Here is a 24,078-nt window from a genome sequence, read left to right on the forward strand (position 1 = left end):
CGCAAAGGCCGCGCTCCCGCGGCGACTGAGCGGCGGCTCTTCCTGTGGGAAGCGAGCGACGGCGGCCCGTGTCCTCGTCCTCCTCTTGCCGCGGGGCCGGCTGCCCCCCCGGACGGTGTCCAGCTGCGCGTCCGAGACTGGCCAGCGCCGCCTGCGGTCTCCGCCATGCCCCCCAAGAAACAGGCTCAGGCTGGGGGTAGCAAAAAGGCGGAGCAGAAGAAGAAGGAAAAGATTATCGAAGTGAGTGGCCGCCCCCCCTCCCCCACTCAAGCCGCGAGCCCCGCGGCGGGGGCAGCGTCCCGGGGCCTGCCTGGCTCGCGTCGGCCGGGGCCACGTGTCCCCCACCCTTGGCGCCCGCCGGTCGCCCACCTGCCCCCGGCTCCAATCCCGCCGCCTCCCGGCCCACCCACCCCCGCTGACGCTCGCCACCCCTTATCGCCATAGTGACGCCGCCGAGCGCCCCCACACCCGCGGCCGGGACCGCGGTGTTGGCTCTGCGAGTCGCCAAACAAACTCGAAGGCGTCTCTCGGCGTCTCCTGAAGGGAGTGCTGCACCCCCCCTCCCCACCCCCACCCTCCCGGGGCTGGAGTGCGACCCGGAACGAGACATTTGGGCACCGGGTTGTTGTTTTTCTTTTTTTTTTTCTCCCTCCCCCCCTCCTGACCCGTCACCCGGGAGGAGTCGCTCTCCTGCTGCCTCGCAGGGCTCGCCCGAGCCGCCGCTTGTGTGGCCGCCGGCAGACGCCGAGGACTCGGAGGCGCTCCCGGGGCCGCGTGCTTTTCCGCGGCCCGTGTCGCCTTCGCGTTCGTTCTTGGCCCGCTTCGTTCTTTCGTGGCGCTCCAAGGGCCCCCCCGGGGACGCCACTAGGCGTTCTTGGTTCGTGACTCCGCGTCGCTCTTCTAGCACCCGCCTCCCGCTTAGCTGGGGATGAGTTTCCTGGAGAGAAGCGCGGGTGGGGGTGGGGATGCGGATGGGGATGGGGGGGGGGGGAGCGGAAGAATAAAATCTGAGGTTTCGGAGCCGGCTTTGGCATCGCTGGTGAAAGAGGTACCCCACCACACCACCCCCGCTGCCAGCCCCATCCCGGCCCCGGGTGCTCCGAATGGCCCACGGGGAAGCCCCGAGACTCTTTTTCCCGCAGGAAAATGCACGCATAGGTCCCGGCCCCCACCCCGTGTGCCGGTTCCCCCCCCACCCCCACCCCCACCCCCACCCCCAGAACGCGCCGCAGGGCGTTTGGGAGGTGGGACCTCTTTGAAAGCGTCACTTCTGCTCACTTGTGCTCCGCTCGCATGACAGCTTTGAGAAACAGCAGCGCGCCCGGGAAATCCCACCTGGCCTCTGGGCTCGGACTTCTCGTGATTGGTTGATTTATTTATTGAGAGTTTGTCTAGGGGTAGGAGCCATGGTACAGCGGGGTGTGTTTGCCCAGCACTCACACGGCTCACCCGGGCTCGATCCTCTCGGCATCCCATATGGTCATGCGAACCCTGCCAGGAGTGATTTCCTGAGTGCAGAGCCAGGAGGAAGCCCTGAGCAACCGCCGGGTGTGTCCCAAAAGGGGGGAAAAAACTGTTTTTACATAAATGAAAGTGTAAGAAACGTCAGTATGATGAAGTCCTTTTGGGTCTGGCCCTGGGTGTTGTTGAAGAGCCCACGTGAAGAAGACACATGATCAAAGATAAGACTGACTGATGGCCCCCTGACATTTCACACCTACTGTCTTTTGGTCAGAATTGCCGCTTGCAGAGACTTGATGGCATTCAGTGCTGTGTGAGCCAAGGAGGGCATTGTAGGGATGCCGGTTTCCCCGGCCTGGTCTTTCCTTGCATTTTGCTTGTTTTGGTTTTGGTTGGTGGAACTGGCGTTCTAAGGAATTGCACAGGAAGATTATATTTAGTGTCTTCAACTGAAACCAATAGGAATATTGATATCGTATTATCTTGTAACAAGATTATTTTCTTTTTCTTTTTTTACTTTGTGGTGCCATGGATATAACCCCGGGCCACAATTTGCAACGCATTTAGCTCTACCACTGAGCTACATCCGGGGCCTAAGAGAAATTTTCCTTTAATTTATTGAATCACTGTGGATTGCAGGGTTATTTATGATTGAGTTTCAGACATACACTGTTTGAGCACCAGTACCTTCACCAGTGACCATTTCCTCCGCCCCCCACAGCCTGCCTGAATGGCAGGCACTTTTCTCCTTTTAGGCACTATGGTTTGTCATAATGTTACTGAGAGAATATACTATCACTTTACATCCTTTCAGCGGACAGGTAAGAGTGACCACTTATCCCCTGTTGCTGTCATAGTAGCCCCTTCCCTGTCCTAACCTCCCTACCCCCACTGTGGCAAGCATCCAACAAGATTTTTTTTTATTATTTTTAGTTTTTTTTGAGTCACTGTGAGATAGACCTGTACAGTGCTGTTCATAATTGGGTTTCAGTCGTACAGTTTTCCAACACTCATCCCTCCACCAGTGCATGTTTCCCAGCGCCGGTGTCCCCAGCTTTTCTCCCATCACCTCCTACCCCACCCCCAGCTTGCCTCTGTGACAGGCACTTTCTCTCTCTCTCTCTCTCTCTCCCTCTCTCCCTCCCTCCCTCCCTCCCTCCCTTCCTCCCTCCCCACTTTTGGACATTGTATTTTGCAATACAGATAATGAAAGATTATCGTGAATATCCCTTTACCTGCTTTTAACACTCAGTTCTTTTCCTATGTCCTCATTTCCAACTATTATCATCATACTGGTTCCTTCTTTATCTTCCCTACCCTTTGCCCTCCCCCCACACACACACACCTATGGTAGATTACAACCAATAACCAGTCCTCCTTGCCCTTGTTTTCCCTGGCCTTGGCAACAGGATTATTTTTAAAGAAAAAAGAAAGCATCTGAATCATGAAGACTTCTGAAAAGTCTTTGAAGATTTCTGCAAGGAAAAGTGCAAAATACAAAACAATTTGTATGACAAAAGATAATCTTAGCAGTAGTGAAGTCAAGTACCTCTTCCCCAACAATTACTCCACAATTTGATGACCTTTTTAGCCTTTTTTAAAATGGTAGTAAACTTTTGCACAAAGTTGGAAAAGGGGGAGCGCAGTAATTTTGTGCATTGATACATATAAACTTTAACAGTAGTCAACTACCTAAGTGCTAATACAATTTTTTCATTTTAAATAATAGCAGAGCATATGCTTTAAATTTTTTAATAGTGACATTTGATTAGTTGCCTTACATACCATTTTCATCCCCTGTACTTCTACTTTCGTTGCAGCCACTGTAAGTACTTGCTAATGCATAGCAACAAGTAGCTTTTGAAAGCTCAAGAAAGGGGAATAAAAGATGACAGTTTAATAAAAAAAAGGGGGGACCAGTTTTATAGTCAGACTTAAGTTTGTGTGCCATATTTTATTTTACGGTTTCACACTGAATTTAGGTAACGTAAATTACTTGTCTCTGAACCAGTTTCTAATCAACAGAACAGAATTCTGTATTACAAAGCTGTGCAGTTGTGGGTTAAATGAGGTATCCAAAAATAAATAAGTAAATGAGGTAACAAGGTATCTGACATGGTAGACATTGTATTCAATTAGTGGTCACTCTTATCTATTACTAACATAGAAACTAGGAGAAATAGACTAACCTTCACTGTCTGTACAGTGCTTGCTTGAAGTGATCATATTGCCTGCATTTTCTTTTTCTCTTTAAACTTCCCCCAAATTTCATTCATGTGTTTGCAGTAAATATCATCTTTCTGAAATGAGTATTTCAAAATAGGTTGTTTTTGTTAGGTACTCATACTGTAGTCAAAAATGAAACTTTTAGCTTTCTTACAGTCAAAAATGTAGTGAGTTTAAGTTAGCTTTGAGAAGTGTGTTTGATTATAGAGAGAAATAATGTCAAAAGCACAAGCAAATAAAATAACTGACTTGAAGCAACAAGGAAACAGAGTTAAAGAGATGGGATCCTGCTTAAACTTTAACAGTACTGCCACTACCTAAGTGCTAATACATGTTTTTTAATTTTAAGTTCAGTTACCCTTTTCTTAGAAACATTACCTGTTTCTTAAACTCCTTTGTATTCATTTTTCCAAGTATGTAGCACAACTCTTCATTATATTCTAACTTTTGGGGATATTTTTATGGTCTGATGAGAACCAAAATTTCTCTGGTTTCATTTTAACCATGATTTGGTTCCTTGTAACTTTTTTCTGCCCTGTATCTCCAGACCCCAAAAGAAGCTTATTCTTTAGGTAACCATCCCAGAGTGATTCAAAGTGTTCCAAAATGCCATCTCAAGTGTTTAATATATCATAGTTGAAGAAGCTTTTACATCAGTTAATTAACTTGTCCAAGATTGTCATAGCTAGCAGGTAAGAAGCATATTTAGAATTCAAACCCAGAAAGTCTGGCTCCCCAGTCTTTGCCACTAATCACTGTACTCTGTTCCCACATTTCACACTACATGCCATTGAGCTTAGATTGAAACCCTCTTTACAAATAATAAGATGTAGGGATGAACGTGAGGGTCATCTGGCTGCACCATACATCTGTTACCCAGCGTTGATTTGGCTGATCTGACTGGCCTAGTAGGTGTCCCCTTGCTCCCTCCATGCTCCATGTGTGTCCTCAAAGCTGTGTCACTCAGTTGAAGAGGACAGGCTTTACTGAATAGAGATGGACCATACATCGATCTGGGTGTATATGAATAGCAGCTGCACATTCCTGCTAGAAATAAGCGTTCAAGAAAAATGTTGGGGCCAGAGTGATAGAACAACTAGCAGGGTTCTACTTTGCATGTAGCCAACTTGGGTTTGATGCCCATCACCGTAAATGCTCTCCAGAGCACGCTGCCAGGTGTGGCCAAAAAAGAAAAGAAAGATGTAGCAAAATGGTAATTTGCTCATTGCGGTTTGGGATTTGAGTTTGTGTAGTCTGGTGCCAGAGCTTGTAGTCAGCATGCTGTACTGCTTGCCCCTATTAGCAGTGCTACTTCAAAAAATTGTCAAACACTTTGGAGTTTCAATATACATGTTTACATGAAATAATCATGTGTCTTAGAATTATTAAGAGGATCCCAAAAGTTTATATGCAAGAAATTTTGTTTACTAAATGCTAAATCAGTGTGCCCTGTTCATCTGTAGAAAAAACAATTTGTTTTCCAGCCTAACTAGAGATGATTAAAACACAACTCCTTCACTCTTTTTAGATTGTTTAATTATATATAGAAGCCGTGTTAGTAGACCAGGAAAACTTTTCTTGTGGAATTCAAAGCATATCTACTTCTAGCAGATGCTGTGATCATGAATACTTTTTTTCTTTGCCTGGTAAGTTGTCCTTTTAGAGCAGATCTTATTAAATTTTTTCTGCTTTTTTGCGCAAGACATTTTTAAACAAACAGGCATATAGGCATATAAGATGGGATCAAATCAAGCATTTATTTATAAAAGAAATCATGATTTATAAAATTTCCCACAATTTAAGACATTAGATCTTAGGGGAATTTTTGTTAACTCCTCCTTAAACACTGTCTACTTTGCTATTTGATCTGTTTATTGATAGTTTGCTGCTTTTCTCTAATATATGGAACACGAGTTGAACTGTGGTCTGTTTGTTGTTGTTTTAATTGGTTTCATGGGGCCATGAAGTGCTCAGGTAGAGGCAGGGGGTACAAAGCAGTTTAGGAAATCTAATCTCATCCATACAAGTATCTCATCCATACAAGGTGTCTATTAAAGCACCTGAATTACTATGTCCCTGACCCAGGCCGGACCTCAGTTTTGCTCTTCAGTGTTGAGCATATGTAGATGCTGTTGTATGTGACCCTGGTGTTTAATTTGAAGTGGGGATAGGCTCCCAAGCAGTGCTTAGGTGATCCAGGAGCCGTCCAACAATTCTTGGCCAGTAGGTTTGTTAGTTCAGCACATGAGCCCAACAATGCAGTACTGCTAGGGTCCTGCACTGCCTGGGATATCCAGGTTCCCTCTGTGGTGCTGGGGTCTACCAGGGAAAACCACAGTGGAGGTTGGGGCCTCCAGTGCTGCTTGGGCAGGGAGGGGTGGAGGTGGGGGCGGATCCATGTGTCAGGAATTATTTGTAGGTCAGGCACCTGGCCAGGCTTATGCCCTGTATCCACTTAACTAGCTCCTATCCCAATCCTGGTATTTTTTTTTTTTCTAGAGTTTTCCTTCACCCTCCTCAAGAGCTTATTTTCTTTTGTTTTATTAAGTAGGACATTTCACACCTGGTTGCTACACCATTGATCATCTCCCCTTATGTTACAATACCTTTGCTCTTTTCTCCTAATTGAATTGTGTTAAACTCTTTTCTGTAAAAAGAAAAAGCCACCAACAAGTTCAGTGCAGAATTCAAAAGCAAGTAGATTTTCCTCTGCAGAATTCTGGTAAAAGCTAACTGGAGGACACTAGTAATACAAAAGGACAGAGGCTGATGGCGTGTGGTTAAAAATGTACATGTAAGTGCTACTTCTTACCACCACTCAGCCAGGTATTTATTCTGACAAATAACAGAAGAGGAAAGTGAATCAAGATACCTTTATTACTAACTTACAGAGAACGTAGGGATGGGTGGTAAAATGTGAGGCTGAAAATAACCCACTAAGGAGCCCTTGAGTAAACCTCTTCTCTTAGCTGGGCTTAATTGCTCCCCCACATAGAGAGTGGATTCCTCTCCAAAGAACTAGAAAGACCAAAGCAGAACACTTAAGATAATCAGTATTTGGTGGTTGGACATTCTTTTTTATTTTTTTAATTATTTTTTACTTTAACTATCCTAGTTTACAAAGTTGTTCATAATATAGTCGTTACATTCAGTTTCGGTGCCAATCCCACCAGAGTGACCTTTCCTCCACCATGTGTACAGTTTTTCAAACCCCTCCCCCCAAAATAATTTATTTTATATGGCATATTGCAACTAAATAGCTAATGGAATTACTTTTTTAAAAATGCTACAATAAAAGAAAACTTGTGAAAATTGTTTTATCACAATGAGTTCATTAGTCCTTGTCTGAGGGAATACCGAGCTGTTTGTTGTTAGGTGAGCCTTCTGTTTTATTGTTTTTGTTTATTAAGCTTAGTTGGCTTCTATGTTGTTTTCCCCATCTAATTTGGTGTGCTCCTGCTGGGATGTCAGTATTGTAGAATTTTGGAGGTGTCTCCAGAAACTCCAGGATATGTAACTGGGCCCTGAGTATAGGCAGTTTGGGGATGTTGGAGGAGGCTGCCTGCCCCTATTACAAGGAGACCCCAGAGTTCTCAGCCAAAAAAAAAAAAAAAAACTGTCATCAGTTTGATGTCTCTGCAGAGATTAGTCAGAAAGCAGTGAAGTTGGGCCATTGGCATGGCGGTGCCTGTGGGTGTAGGTGTAGCTGCTGGGACTTCACACCTCTCCTTGAGGGCACCCCAGAGTTTTCAGCTGGGAGTCTGGTATACCCATGAATTTTAGTGGCTTGACTTGCATCTCTTCCGAGATTTAGTCGTGAATCTGTAGAGCTGGGCCAATGGATGAGTTTACATGGTAGCAGCTGTGGAATGTGGGTGTGCCTGCTTAAGCTCCTGGAAGTATGGGGGTGAAATTGGGGGAGGGGGTGAGAGAGAGAAAGAGAGAGAGTGTGTGTGTTTCCCGTGAAGACCTGGAGTTCTCAGCCTGAAAACCTGTGTACCTGGAATTTTCATTGGTTTGATGTCTGGAGTGATTAAGGAACAGTGGAGTTGGGCTTTTTGCCCTGGATGTACTTATTGCAGCTGCTGGGACTTCAGCAGGGAAGGGACTTAGCTAGTGGCACCCCAGAGTTTTCAGGTAGGAAACCAGTATATACCCATACATTTTAGCGACTTGGCTTGCATCCCTTCCAAGATGTAATCTTGAAACTATAGAGCTGGGTCTATGGATGACTTTACATGACAGTGGCTGTGGGTTGTGGGTGTGGCTCTGGTTTGACATTCTTACCGTTCATTTTTTTAAGGTGAAGCCCACTAGACAGGCCACCTTTCCTAGGACTATTCTAACATTACAACAACAGAATTCTTTCTGATGTGAAGGCTAAAAATCTAAAATCACTGTATAGACAAAACCAGATTATCTCTGGAATCTCAAGAAGGAATCCCTTTTTCCTTTTTCTAGTGGTGAGATCTAATAGCTATACCAGTACCATTATCTAATGATAACCAACCTATCCATTATGACCTCTTATTTGCTAAGATAATAAAATCCTATTCTTTGGGCCTAGAATATGGATCAAATGGTGGTACACATCCTCTAATGTGTGAGGCCTAAGGTTTAATCCCCAGAACCGTGTGGTCCCTCAAGCATGCCAGGAATAGTGACTCCTAAATACTGCAAGAGTGCCTCCCACTCCAAAACAGAAAATAAAGTAAAAATCAGTCAGAGATTCTGGCTAGGCATGAAATAGAGATGGAGGTTATTGTTTGGGCCACTGTAATCTGCAGGCACATTTGTACATAGCTGTACAATTACAACTAAATAAGCCTTTGTTGCATACTTACTAAACAGTATAAATATCCAAAGATTATAATTGAAGTTTGCCTTCAATTACATATACATCATTTTTAATATTTGCATTTAGTGACAGCTAGGAATATATACATCTAATTGTTTCCAGTGGGTCTTTATTAGCTAAAAAACAGCCCAGAAAAAATCGTCTTGTGCAATATTCCCCAAAATGTATTTCAGTAGCACATAATCTTTAACATATTCTGAGGAGAATACATTTATGAGATGAAGTAAAATCTGAAATTGCTGCATATAACATCCCTGCTGCGTTAAACTATCTTGTGCTTAAGAATTTAAAGCCCCACAGGGTCAGTGCAGTAGTATAGCACGTAGCCCACTTCTCTTGCAAGCTGCTCACCTGGGTTCAATCCCTGGCATCCTATATGGTTCCCTGAGTACCACCAGGAGTAATTTCTGAATGCAGAGCAAGGAGTAACCCCGGAGCATAGCCAGGAGTTCCCCAAATTTTTAAAAAATTTAAAGCCCTGTTAAATATTCGGTTAAACTTATTTGACTGTAGGATTTTATTCTAATACAACTCAGCACATCAGATAGAACTGACACTGTGAAATACAGTGTGGAAAAGTGTTATCGAGTAACAGGTTGAATGATGGTTGTAAATATGGATTGATTATGAAGAATCAGGTGATGTTTTGAGGTCATATGTTTCCTTAATGTTTTATTGTTTTGTGTGCTTATGTATGTGTATTGTAAAGGTTTTTTTAATTTTATATTTGTGTTCGCCACACATAGTAGTGCCCAGGGTTTATTATATTCAGGGGTCTCTTGTGAGGCTCAGAGAACCATATGTGGTACCAAGGATCAAACCTTGGTTGGGCCAGGGCCCTACCTATTGTACTCTCCAGCCCCCAAAAGAAATGATTTTTACCCTTAAATGAGAATGCTTTTTAAATAGTGGGAAATATATTTGAGGTAAATAATGGAAAATATTATTAAAAATAAATAACGTAAGTTGCTAAAACTTCCCCCTTTTTTTATTGAGGTCATGCTTTACAATAACTAGGCATACAATGTTATTTCACCACACTCAACCACCAGAGTGTCAATGCCCCTCCACCTTTCTGTCCCTAAGTTTCTTCTCATCCCCATATCCTTGTTACAGTCTACCTCTCTTTCTTCATTTAGCATATTCAGTTCTGTTGGTAGAATCTGATCGTTAGTTTTCATTGACCTTTGTCTGTTCTCTTATTTTGTAAACCCCACATATAGGTGAGGTTATCTTGCATTTTTTCTTCCTCCTGATTGACGCTTAACATCCAGTTCCCCCAGTTCCAGTCAAGTTATAGTGAAATGCAAGGTTTTACCTGTTATTGGTGTTCCGTTGTGTATGTATACCACAGTTTCTTATTTATTCTAGTTGGGCACTTGCATTGTTTCCAGGTCTTGAGTTTCGTAAATAGCACTGCAGTTACATACTTTTGCATGTAACTTTTCTTGCTCTTTCCCATTCAGGACAAGACTTTTGGCTTAAAGAATAAGAAAGGAGCAAAGCAACAGAAGTTTATCAAGGCTGTCACACATCAGGTTAAATTTGGTCAACAAAATCCTCGTCAGGTAACTATAGCATCTATTAACAGATAAATGTTTACTGTCGTGTTATGCTTTAAAATTGAATCCTACTCTTAAATTTTTTGCAGCTTAAAACTCCAAGTCATTTTGATAACAGCTCGTTTATTTTAATGGCTGCTTACTGTTCTACACTGGATAGCTATGTTTATGCAATTCATAAGTTATCCTATTATTTCCACCTTTCTGATACTAAGAACAATACTATGAGAGAAACATGCATGTGTTTTTCTTTTATTTCTATGGCATAAATTATCTGGTTATACAAATTTTAGGTAAAAGAAAATTAATTTCTTCGTAATTCTGCTTTATCATGTTTTAATTTTTATTGCTTGAGTAAAGTTCTTTTTTATAGCTTCTACTTTGTGAAGGCTAATGTTTTATCTTGTTTTACTTTGTAACCCTTGCTAGGAATTTGAGTATTTTTCATATACTTTGTTAACCATTTGAGTTTTTACTTCTCTGACTTAACTTTAAATGCTTACCTTGTATTTGAATGTATTTAGGTTTTTAGTTATGAGAAACACTTTTTTCCTCTTTATTTGTAACATTTAGTTTTAATTTCAAAGTGTAATGACCTACTAACCATATGTTTCCTAATAAAGTAATACTTTCCTCCAAGTTATATTCCTTTCCTATTTCCCCTTGCCTGTTTTAGGCATTTATTAGCATATCAATTTGGAATTTTTTAATTAATTACAAAAAATAGCCCTCTTTTCCTCAGGGTTTTTTTTTTTTTTTTTTTTTTTTTGGTGGTGGTGGTGGCGGTAAAGGGGCCTACACCTGGTGGAGCTCAGGAGACCATATGTGGCATCAGAAATTGAACAGCCACATACTAGAAGAGTGCCAATATCTCCAACCCCAATACTACATTTTTCATGCCTTATTGTACCTCTGGACTTTTATCTGTAAATATGAGGTACTTGACAGCATATTTATCAATGGAAACAAGCAGCTGTCCTGCTGTCACAGCATAAGAAATGCCGTACACTACTACGCCTTATGTTTAAAATGACAAACCTACTTAGCTCGCCAGATAATGCTCTGCCTATAAACTAAGAGTCAGTGAAACCAAGTGATTTGTACCCATCCAAAGTGTGTACCATGCTTCTACAACAGTTCAGGACCTACAGTTTATGGATCCTATGTCCATTTTAGGGTTATACAGTTAGATGATAAGCCTGTGTTAGACAAGGGATTGAGAAAGTATATGTGCAAGGAGTATCAACAGAGATTGGATCAAGCACATATACTCTTGTCATCTCTTGTCATCTTCCAGTTCCATCTATATACAAGGTGAGTTGAAACTCAGGGTAAGAAGGGGAGCCAGGAATTGACTCACTTTGTTGCATGCTTCAGTGTTGAAGTCACTGGTGCTTGAGCATTTTAAATGTATGCCTATGTTAACAGGTCATAGATATATTTGCACAGTTAGTAGATAATATTTGCCAAGAAGCGTAAGATTAGTTTGATTTCTAAATTAAAATACTTGAAAGACTATCTTATGATCCTTTGTTGTTCTCTTGCTCTGAACTCTACAGATGTCTGGAAGGAATAAAGGATAAGTTTATTAAAATGTAGTGAAGTTTATTGGGGCCAGAGAGATAATACAGCAGGTAGGGCACTTGCCTTGCACACATCCAACTGGGTTTGATCCTGTCATTCCCTGTAGTGTCCTGAGTACCACTAGGAGTGACCCCTGAGCATTGATAGGTATGACCACAAAACAGCAACAAAAATTTGTTTTTTAAAAACATTTTTCCTTTTTATTGTTGGATACATCCACCATATTGACAAAAGCCAGTTATTTGCAGTATTTTAATCTCTATAGCATTTGACCATTGCCTTCATAAAATTCCCTTTTTTTTTTCATTTCCGCGTGTCCTCTTTTATGTCTTTTTTTTTTTTCCTTAAATTTTTATTAGTGAAACACCATGAGGTACAGTTGTAGACTTACAGATTTTTGTGCTTGGGTTTCAGTTATACAATGATCGAATACCCATCCCTCCACCAGTGCCCATTCTCCACCACCACCAGTCCCAGTAGCCCTCCCACCCCCCTTCCCCCGATCCCACCCTTCCACTGTGGCAGGGCATTCCCTTTTGTTATCTCTCTCTTTTGAGTGCTGTGGTTTGCAAAAGAGACATTGAGTGGCAATCTTGTTCGGACTATAGTCTACTCTCAATCCCTTGTCTAACACAGGCTTATCATCTGACTGTATAACCCTAAAATGGACATGGGCTCCATAAACTGTAGGTCCTCCATAAACTGTTGTAGAAGCATGGTACACACTTTGGATGGGTACAAATCACTTGGTTTCACTGACTCTTAGTTTATAGGCAGTGCATTATGGTTTGCATTACAGAGGTTATTGTGTTTGTCAGGGCATGTGGACATGACTGCTGGGCTTCCAGAAGTAGAGGGAGGTGTGGGGAGCAGCTTAATATTTCTGTGAGGTCCCTCTCAAGATGGTGGAGTCCTGCCAGGGGCATGGCAGCGATTTTGGATTATGGGAACAAGCAGCAGCTGGGACTCTTGTTTGGGCAGCAGCTAGGTTAACCCCTTGCCCTCCAGTGTATCCTGGTTTGTTCAGCTTGTGCAGGTCCAAGATTAATTGCAACTTTTGATTATGGGTCTCTGAAGCAAGGCCGATAAATAAGCTTGTATGTCTGGTCCAAAGGTGATTTGTGGTCATGACTTCCACATAGCTAATTTTGGCAGTTGAATTTCTTGGGAAACTTGGTCCTGAGTTGTTAAGTACAGCCAGAGGCACAGCACCGATTTGAAGTGTCACGGAACCTGAAAGCACCATTAGGTTGCTGATGCCTTGCAGCTCCCAGTTGACCTGCTGGCAATGCTGAGACCCTTGGGCCTCAGTCACAGTGGCAGCAGCTGAGGCTCAGGGCTGCTACAATTTGAGGCTCAGGTTCTCTGGGAGGGCTGTAGCCCCCAGTCCAGCAAAACCTGACCAGGGGGCACACGCTCCCATCCTTGGTTTCCAGACAGTTGGTGCTCAGGGAGGTTTTCCACCAGAAATGCTGCAGGAGGCACGGACTGGTCTAGGGAAGAAATGGCAACCGGGCCACCTACCAGTAGTGAATTACCGAGCCCTCCCCCCCCCCCCCCCACCACCAACTCCAGGAAGCACTTTCCGTGATGGTGCTGAGTTGGACTTGAAGAGCCCTATTCAGACACATTAAAACTCAGCTGCTGCCCAAAGCACCAAGGGCTGTTGTAGCTCTGCCTGCTGGCGCCACTGTCCTCACGAGTTCTATTCCGGGCCGGCGCTCTGGCTGACGACTGGCTGGTTTCATTTAATGATGCTCTCCCTGGGATAGAGTATCGAAGGGGTACCCACATTCATCCACACAGAAATTTTATGACCCTATCAGCTGTTCAGAGTCCTGAGAGTTGCCATCCTCTGTCAGCTCTGGTGCTTGCCACTGTCTTGCTCCCCCCAGACTATTAATGAACTACTGCCTGTTTTAACTTCTCTTGTTATCTTGCTTTAGCAATTACAATAGTCTGCTAATTTTTCCATGCCTTCATTCTTGGACGACTCCTAGGTTGCCCTTCACAAAGTTGCCATCTTGAGTTTTATAAAATATATCTGTTTATGCTGCTGGCTTAATTTTAAGCCCTCAAGTCTTATCACCTTACTGATAGTGTCCAGACTTCTCATTGTTTCTTTTACTTAGTTCCTTCTGGTCTCTGTCTTTGTATTTTCGGACTTTGCATATCCTTTCTTGTCCATCAAAGTGATTCTTCCATAAGATAGGTAGCTCAGTGTGATTTTCTTAGGTATATGAGCATTTCTTGTTCCCAGAGCATGATGGGTAATTGGTTGGCATGTCTTTCTTCTCACTAGATTCTAGGCTTTAAATAAGTATCTTTGTCTTTTCAACGTAAGTGCTTACAAGATTAGAAGCTTGTTTTTATTTTGTTTTTTTTTTTTTCCTAGTTTAATGACAGTAATATATATATATACTGAAAAACCATTGTAACACATGTTGAGTTCAGGGGCATACGGGTGTACGTGCACAGATTGTAGCAAGTTTCTTTGTTAAGTTTGTGATGTTATAAACACATTTAGTTTTTTATACGTTTGTATAGTGAAAGTAATTTTACTGTAAAAATTAAATTTACATACTATACCTTGGAATTTTATAGGTAGCACAAAGTGAAGCCGAAAAGAAATTGAAGAAAGATGATAAGAAGAAAGAATTACAAGAACTAAATGAACTGTTCAAGCCAGTAGTTGCTGCTCAAAAAATAAGTAAAGGTAAACTTGGAATTGTAGATGTGTCTTTTTCAGATGTCATACATGATTAAAACTCTTAATTTATTTTGATATATATTTCCTTGAGATTATAATCCCACTGTGCCTACTGTGAAAATAATGCTCCTTGGGCCTGGAGCAATAGCACAGCGGGTAGGGCGTCTGCCTTGCATGCAGCCGACCCTGTTTCGATTCCCAGCATCCCATATGGTCCCCTGAGCCAGGTATAATTCCTGAGTGCAGAGCGCAGAGCCAGGAGTAACCCCTGTGCATGGCCAGGTGTGACTCAAAAAGCAAAAAATAAATATAATGCTCCTCTTGTTAAGGTAAAACAATGAATTTTCTTTTGGTTCACTATTTTCTTTCTATGACTTTTTTCCTCTGCTACTTAATGCCATCTTTCTATGACTTTTTTCCTCTGCTACTTAATGACATTGTTTCTATGACTTTTTTCCTCTGCTACTTAATGCCATCTGTGTCGTTGTACACTGCCTGTTAGGTACCGGCAAAATATGGGATTTGCATAGTCTGCTAGTTCATTTATAATATCTATGGTAGTGGTTAAAATCTGCGTAGGTTTGACCCAGACTCTTGGTAATATACCTCTGTATTTCTCTTTTGCCTCAGGTGACTAGAATAACCAGTGTTTTATTTGTTTTTCCACCCTCTGCTCTTTAAGAATAAGCAAAACTAGATATAAAATGTTACTCCCAAAACTTGAAATACCTTATGAGTTATGCATAATAGTATGAAATTAAAGGTAATTATATTGAATTAGTAGAAACTATCCTTTGTATATAGCAGATTGTAATATGAATATTATATGACATTTAACCTAGGTGCAGATCCTAAATCTGTAGTATGTGCATTCTTCAAACAAGGACAGTGTACTAAAGGAGATAAATGTAAGTTCTCTCATGACTTAACTCTGGAGAGAAAGTGTGAAAAGCGAAGTGTTTATATTGATGCAAGAGATGAAGAACTTGAGAAAGGTATTTAAAAAACAATTTTTACGCTTATGTGATTATTTGTCTATAGTCCTTCCTCTTTATTTCTTATTTATTTAAACTTAGATAAAAATCCTTAAACTTAGATCAGAAAACATCTCAACACTGCTTATTCCTACCTTGGCGTGTTTTAAAGAAAATGTGTTAGATCGTGAGTCTACATTTTCTATTTAAGAAACACATAATCATTGCCCTGTGTTTAGGGGAAAAGAGTGGGGGGGGGATAGTTTTTTTCAGTTTTGTTTCAGACACTGTGGTTTGCAGTATTGATAAGGACAGGGTTTAATGCATAAAACATTTCAACACCACACCCTCCACCAGAGTGTCAGCTTCTTCTGCCATTATCCAGTGGTCTATTCCTCACCATCACCCATTCCCTCATAGTTCCCCTACAATGATACATCACACGATTTTTAAGTAATACTGTCATGTGTTTTGTTGTTGTTACTTGCTTTTTTTTTTTTAAATTATGCAGTGTTCAATCTCTTTTGGGAATAGTAACTAAAATTACAAGGTTTAGTCTTCATATCTTTTTTTGTTTAGATACAATGGATAATTGGGATGAGAAAAAATTGGAAGAAGTAGTGAACAAGAAGCACGGTGAGGCGGAAAAGAAAAAACCAAAAACTCAAATAGTATGTCCTTTTCTTGACTTGAGTTGCTGTGGTATTTATAATTAGAGAAAATTATATGGCAAGATATTTGCTGCTATTTTTAGTGAACTCTTATGTTACTATATTTCCTTAAAGATAAGGTGTTTAGAGCTTTGGGAATTTGTAAGTGTAAGTTATGCACAATTCAATTCTTAATTAGAAATAACCTTTGGAAACTGTGAGATTGAAGTTCTTAACACTTTTTTTTTTGGTGATCTTTCTGAAATATAGTTAAGTGATGTCATTTTAGGTAAGAATCGTTTTTATGCCAAATGAATAGAATAGAAACTGTTTAACCAATTTAAGTAACTTCCTGTTGTAATAGTAGTGAAAAATATTAAATGACATAGCTGAAATACTTCATATGAATTCCAAAAGGAATTTGTGGAAGTCAATAAATGACTCCTAATTTTCCAGGGTAAATACTTTATATCTCAGATTCTGCATGCATGTGTGTTTTTATACATAGTGTAATGATGTATAATATAGTAATAATGAAAACCTTGCTATACTGGAAACATTAGAAATACTAGTTTCTTTTAAATCTGTTGTATTTTAAAGAACTGAAGATTTGGCTTAGTGTCAGAGTGTATGCTTCACGTCTGTGAGACCCCTGAGTTTAATCCCTGGCATCATGTACACACACACACACACACACAAAAGAAATTTGCTGGGTTTTTTTTTTTTTTTTTTGGAAAACAATATTGTCTATTATTTCTTCTTTTCATTCTTATTTCAGATCTACAATATAGTTGCATCTTGGACCCATTTATGTTTTGAAGGGCTACTGTCCCTTTGTTAGGTTTTGGTACCTTTCTTCCTTCTGTGTAAGAACTTATTACATGTTATTAGAATAAAAGTCATTGATTTTATTTTTCGCTACAGCGAGTAGGGCGTTTGCCTTGCATGCAGCTAACCTGGGTTTGATTCCTCCATCCCTCTTGGAGAGCCCGGCAAGCTACCGAGAGTATCTCACCTGCACGGCAAAGCCTGACAAGCTGTTCGTGACGTATTCGATATGCCAAAAACAGTATCTCACAATTTGTTGTGAGACGTTAGTGGTGCCCGCTCGAGCAAATCGATGAGCAACGGGATGACAGTGGACTGTGGATTTTATTTATAACCGTGTATATTTATATTTTCTCTTATTTAAATAGTGACTCTTTGTAATTGCTTTTACAAATGCTAAACTAAGGCAAGACCTTTCTGTTTAGTTGAGAAAGAAGAACAGCATCCAAAAAAATTTTCTAGTTTTATCTCTAAAGAATGAGTCATCATAATGTATATTTTTAAGAGCATACATATATTTCTGTACATGATAATTATTGGCTAGAATGTGAATACATTCTCTGCTTCAGATTGAAACCCTGTTTTTGATGTTATCTCTGTAGGTTTGCAAGCATTTCCTTGAAGCTATTGAAAATAACAAATATGGCTGGTTTTGGGTATGCCCAGGAGGGGGTGATAATTGCATGTATCGTCATGCACTTCCTCCAGGATTTGTATTAAAAAAGGATAAAAAGAAAGAAGAGAAAGAAGATGAAATTTCATTAGAAGATCTAATTGAAAGAGAGGTAACCTTTTTATCCCTGTTGTTAAAAAACTACCTAAAGCAGTATTTGTTGTGAAATTTTAATGTTTGCCACTTGGGGGCAATAGCACACTACTGTTTATCTTTAATAGATTATCCCAAAATCACTTTGAACTTTTCATTTATATGTGTATGTGAAACGTAAAGTTCATCATAATAGACATAAGTTGAAAAGCATGGCATTACTTTTAGAATTATGAAGGGATCTTTTAAGTACCAACCACTGGCTTAACAAATTGTTTCCCAAGATGGACATACTGACCACCAATAGATAGCACAGTCTCCTAGCACATACTTTGCATGTGGGAGACCCTAGGTTCAGTTCACAACACTACCAGGAGTGATCCCAAGCACAGAACCTGAAAGCACCTCTGAGAGTGGCCGAAAAGAAAAGATGGCCGTACTTAGTGTTCGGATTCATTTGAACCTGAAATCTTGGGTGCTTTTCCCAGTGTCTTATTTTTCACTGTTATCATTAATGTGATAATGAGAACAACTCACTATAGCTTTTATGTTTTATTATCCTTATTCTCAAAACACTTAACTGTGCTTGCTGAAATCTTAGCTAATCTCTACAGCCTAACAGAAACGTATTCTTTAAATTAATGGGAAGGTTGTTGAGTAAAAAGATATAGCATCTGAAAGTAATAAAAGTTAACAGAAATGCTAGATTTAGCACCATATATTTAGCAGTCTACTTTGCATTATATTGGATAATTTAAATTTGCTGTGTAAATGTTTTAATATTGGGATTCTTAATTTGCTTATTCTAAAGCAGATAGATTTGTGTCTCACAAAGGAGGTAAAAAATACTATATAATAGAAATAGGTTTCAATGGGATTGTTTGTGTCCTGGTTTTAACATGTTAATTGTTAACCTTTGTTTGGTAAGTTGCCTTTATCATCTTTGCTTATTTGTGAAATCAGTGTTAAAAATTGTACATAAGTCATTAAACACTAAATGCCCAATAGATATTTAGTGACATTATATATACTTAATATTTGATTTATGGCTCTGAGGAGCAGGTAGGTGGTTGGTTTTGCTTGTTTTTTGATCTTAAGTGTGTTTCTAATCTCATGTAGCGCCAGAATGAGTCTTAGATGTCAGTACGGTGCTTTTCATATTAATTTCATCAGTTGACTCAGTAGTTAATTTTTCTTGACAAGATTACTCACCTTCAATTTTAAGAGAATACTGAAGAGGGGCCAGAATGGTAGTATAGCCATTAGAGTGTTTTGCTTGCATGTGACTGACCCAGTTTATATCCCTGGCATCCGATATAGTCCCAGGAGTAATTCCTTAGTGCGGAACCAGGAGTAATAACCCCTTAGCATCACTGATGTGACCCAAAAAAAAAAAAAAAAAACAGTGAATACCGAAGAGTACTACTATAGGTGATTTTTGAAGAAAAAAATAGCTTTTTTTTTTTTTTTTTAATGTTTTCAGCGTTCTGCCCTAGGACCAAATGTTACCAAAATCACTCTAGAATCTTTTCTTGCCTGGAAAAAAAGAAAAAGACAAGAAAAGATCGATAAACTTGAGCAAGATATGGAAAGAAGGAAAGCAGACTTCAAAGCAGGAAAAGCACTGGTGGTATGTTACAGATTTTCATGAGTAATTTATTCTTTTTTTTTTTTAACAATTTCTATGTCATGTAAAATGTTGTCCTTATTTAATCTATGAAGGTGTAAAATTACTGATCAAGAAATGGGAATTTTGTCTTGAGTTGTTATATTTATATATCTTAACAGATCAGTGGTCGTGAAGTATTTGAATTTCGTCCTGAACTGGTTGATGATGATGACGAGGAAGCAGATGATACTCGTTATACCCAGGGAGCGGGTGGTGATGAGGTAAGAGGAATCTTTGGCTCCTTATCTCATGTTTATTGAAAGGAACAACAGAGAATAATTCCAGAAGCAACATGGTTAAGAGCAACACCTCCAGGTGTCAGTGCAGGTCCTGACTTTAATCTGGAAAATGGTGTACATTGTAGGCCTCCACCAACACCTGTAATACAGACATAATAGTCTGTATCATAGGGTCCCTTGTGAAAATTAAGTGCACAAAACTCATGAACCTTTAATAGAGTTTAAGACACTGCTGGGTAAATACTATATATATTGACTGCAAAAGCTATTTCACTTCTAAGAGAAAAAAATATTTGGAAGCTTACTGTTTCATGTTAGAAAAATCGTGGGACAGCGACACTAAGAACTGTGGAGCAGAAAACAACAGCAGAATTATTTGTTTGCATGCACATTTCATAAAAGCAGAAAGCTGTTTATTTTGAATTTTTTTTTAATTTTGGTGGGTGGTGGGAGAGTTTGATTAAAAGTGATGCCTAGTGCTTACTCTTGGCTCTATGCTATGGGATCACTCAGGAGACCATACATAGAGCCTAGAATCTAAATTGTGGTCTGTTTCATGCGAAGCAAGCACTTTACCTCCTGACCTATCTCTCGAGCCCTATTTGTAATCTTTCGTTTGTTTTGGTTTGGGGGCCATACCCAGCAGGCGCTCAGGGCTTACTCTGGGCTCTGCTCAGAGGTTTCCCCTAATGGGCTTGGAGGAGTATATGGAATACTGGGGGGGTTGAAAGTGTTGTGTCAGCCATATGCCCTACCCACTGTACAATTGCTTTGACCTCTGTGTGTTTTTATGATTATAAAAAGTGTAACTTCAGGTATTGAGTTAAAAACTAAGGATGTAGTTTATGTGGAGGAAGAAGCTTCAAATATGGCATTGCTGTTTTTTCCACATTTTAAAAAGCGAGATAGCTTTTGACAGTAGTCTGTTAGTATTAGTTGAAAAGTCAAAAGTAGAGTTAAGTAATTTATGAAAATTATTCTTGTTAAGTAATAGTTTCTCTATGTTTTTACAGGTTGAAGATTCAGTGAACGTAAATGACATAGATTTAAGCCTGTATATACCAAGAGATGTAGATGAGACGGGTATTACTGTAGCAAGTCTTGAAAGATTTAGCACATACACTTCAGAAAAGGATGGTAAGTATGTGAATGTGTGTGTAAGTCTTCCAACTGATAGTCTGTCTAAATGGGTTTGAGTCAAACTTACATACTAATCAGTACCAGACTTGTAACATCAGTATGTAGAAGTAAAGGGATATTGGTATTGAAGCCATTAACTGAAACTCGGGAATAAATTTGGAGTTGTAGCTAAATTGGCATTCTCTAGGACAGTACTTACAAACCCTCTTCGCTTACACAACTCTAAAATACAGGTATGTATAATAGATACACAAATCAAATCAGTTACTGATAGCAACTCATAAAGGAGCTTATTTTAAAATGGGAAGAAATTTTAAGCTTTTTCACCACTACTTTATTCCCCCATTCAATTCTGTGAACCCATGTGAGGTCATGACCCAGGGTTTAAGAAACCAGTGCCAATAATGCTCTATAAACATTTGCAGGAGAATACACTGAAGGCTTTGGTATTGGAATTTTGTATGACTGAAACCCAATCATGAACAAGTTTGTAACTCCACGGTGATTCAATAAATGCGCGCGTGTGTGTGCGCACGCACACATGTGCACATAAAAATGTGCAGGAGAGATAAGTTTAAATGTCATCTGCTCTGATAGTTGAGTGTGAATGGACTCACCGAGACTGTAGGATAGAGAACATTCTAGAAAATTGAACCACATCATTTTTTTTGTTTGTGGGGCCACATCTAGATGTATTCAGGGCTGCTCCTGGCTGGGGGTTGCTCCCAGTGGTGCATGTGGGACTGTTAGGTGCCAAGGTTCCCATCTGAGCCTTATACAAACTGCACTCTGCCCATTGAGCTATCTCCTTTGCCCAACACCAGTGTTTGAAGAATTTTTTTAAAAAACAGCACGCTTGAGAAGCACTGAGGAGGGAGGGAAGGGTAAAATTAAGTGAAAATTGTTCTGAAAAATCAGGTAGAATGTCAACGGCAAATATTTCTCTAGTTATAAATTTGGAAAGTTGTGGATATTAAAGGATATGAGTTTTTATCAGGACTTCAGTATAATAAAAAAAAAGAATAAGGGGCCAGACCAGTAGTACAGGCGGGCAGGGAGTTTGCCTCATAGTCGGCTGACCCAAGTTCAATCTCTGGCATCCCATAGAATTCCCCAAGCACCACCAGGAGTAATTCCTGATTGCAAAGCCAAGAGTAATCCCTGAGCATCGCTGATTGTGATCCAGAAAGGAGAGAGAGAGAGAGAGAGGGAGAGATCAGTACATATCACGGTTAGGAAACTGCTTTAGGTAGTTGTGTGGTCATGGGAATAGACCAGAGAGAAAGGATCTGGGAAAGGAAGCATTTTAGGATTAAAGGACATTAGAGAAGCAGGATCAGGAAGATTTGACTAGGGTGTATAAGTTTGGGGATGGTGGGATAGTATAGCTGGTAAGATTCATTGCACAGCAAACCTGAGTTCGATTCCCAGCACTCCTATGAACCACAAGCTCTTCCAGAAATAATCTTTGAGTACCACCATGGGTAGCTCGAGCAAAAAAAAGGAAAAAGAATACAAATTGTAGCTTAAAAAACTAGCATAACCCCCTGAGATAATTGTCAGACTCATCACTCAATGCTTAAGACTTATTCACAAACATATTTGGCCTTTTTTAGAAGTATGGCTTTGGTAGCAGTAGACAAAATTTCAAATACTTAAAGAGATTATAATATCCAGGACTTTGTCATCAGGTATGTTTGATGTAACTGGAATTATATTAAGCTAATGTTTGTCTTTGTAAATACAGATTTAATTGAATAAAGTATTTTTGTGCTCCCAATCGTTCATAATTTTCAGGAGAAAGTACTAACTGTATAGGCAGTTCTTGGTTCTTTTTTGCCCGTTTGATGGCAAGATTAGGTATTTCTTTGTTCACACTAATTTGTAGCATGGTGTGAATTTAACTTTGCAAAACCAAAAGCATTAAACTTTTCAAATTATAAGAGCCATTTTGTAAAAACATAAAGTTGAACTGTATAAAAATCAAATTACTGTATCATGTAGTTAGCATAAAGTTTTATATACTGAGGCCTGAGTGATGTGTAGTGCATCGTGCACTTGCCTAGCTGGCATCATATATGGTCCCCCTAAGCCCACGTCCAGAGTGATTCCTGAGCACCACTGGGTGTGACACAGCCCTCCTCTCAAGTGTATGAAATACACAGTCATATGTCTTTAGTAAACATTTTTATACTAATAGATCGTTTTATAGATCATTGCACAAATAAACACAAAAAGATTAACTGGTGTAATTTCAGAAAAGGCTTTTTTTTTTAAGCAGTTCGTTGATTGCTAATGGAATAGTGTTTTCTGTTTTGAGGCCTTACTGATTTTGATGTTTATTTTTAGAAAACAAATTAAGTGAAGCATCCGGTGGTAGGGCTGAAAACGGTGAAAGAAGTGACTTGGAAGAGGACAACGAAGGAGAGGGACAGGAAAATGGAGCCATTGATGCTGTTCCTGTTGATGAAAATCTTTTTACTGGAGAAGATTTGGATGAACTAGAAGAAGAATTAAACACACTTGACTTAGAAGAATGACACAAAACAAATTGAGGAAAAGTTAAGTCAGCTCAGCATGAGTTGAAATTGACTACAGTAATTTTTTTTCACCTAGAATTCTTCAACAGGATGTTTATTTCCCATGCTGAATATGGAGGGCTTAGTTTCCTCCAAAAAAGGATATTCCTACATCTTGTCTTCCAACTTTGGCTACACAGCTCATAGTAAGTTAAGAGTAGTTCATGATCAATTGAAAATATAATGGGTCATTACAGAAAATGATTGTTGTAAATGTTCATTCATATAGGGAGTGTTACTGCTTCTCCAGTTTTTTTTCCCATTGGGCATGTATTACAAGAAAAACATACATTTGAAATTAGATACCTTTTGTTTAATACAGTTTTTAATGAATGATTTGTATTTATATGTTTAAAAGGATGCCTAAAATATGAGTACTGTACTTCATAAAAGGAATTACATAAGAAGATTCAGTATTGTACATCTTTGGTCAGTTAGATGGATATTTAAAATGAAACCTCTTTAATGATAGGATCATCTACAATGCCCGTTGTTAAATTGTTTTAAATTGTCCCCTTTTTCGCCAATAAAGTTGTAAATAAAGACCATCCTACATTAAAATTCAAATATGGGCCTTTTTTTTTTAAGTTTTCCTGTGAAAATTTTTTAGCATTTAAGTGTTGTTACGAACTTGCGTAGTATGTGATAGTGTGTATTAATATCTGATCACTCTTTTTCCAAGAGAGTGTAAAGGAATGTACCAGAGAAAACTGGGCTTGAAGGCCTCCTTTGGCATTGAAATCCCTGAAAAATTTGGGTGATACTTTGCAAATGGACATGACATATTTAATGCTAGTGATACCTTTTTCACTTTAGTAAGTACATTTTCAAA

The 24,078-nt window shown here is 39.8% G+C and overlaps 1 protein-coding gene across 1 annotated transcript; it reads left to right on the top strand.

Annotated features, from left to right (window-relative positions):
* The first annotated feature begins 40 nt into the window (after nucleotides 1–40).
* On the top strand, nucleotides 41–23,825 carry ZC3H15 (zinc finger CCCH-type containing 15). Its single transcript, XM_056111646.1, has 10 exons — nucleotides 41–240; nucleotides 10,012–10,113; nucleotides 14,296–14,407; nucleotides 15,244–15,396; nucleotides 15,955–16,046; nucleotides 17,456–17,638; nucleotides 19,103–19,249; nucleotides 19,408–19,509; nucleotides 20,541–20,664; nucleotides 23,017–23,825. Exons 1-10 carry the CDS (start codon nucleotides 166–168, stop codon nucleotides 23,205–23,207), a joined length of 1,281 nt encoding a protein of 426 aa, XP_055967621.1. The 5' UTR covers nucleotides 41–165; the 3' UTR covers nucleotides 23,208–23,825.
* Nucleotides 23,826–24,078: the final 253 nt, after the last annotated feature.

Source organism: Sorex fumeus, unplaced genomic scaffold (assembly GCF_029834395.1).
Source record: "Sorex fumeus unplaced genomic scaffold, SorFum_2.1 ptg000014l, whole genome shotgun sequence".
Lineage (NCBI taxonomy): Eukaryota > Metazoa > Chordata > Mammalia > Eulipotyphla > Soricidae > Sorex > Sorex fumeus.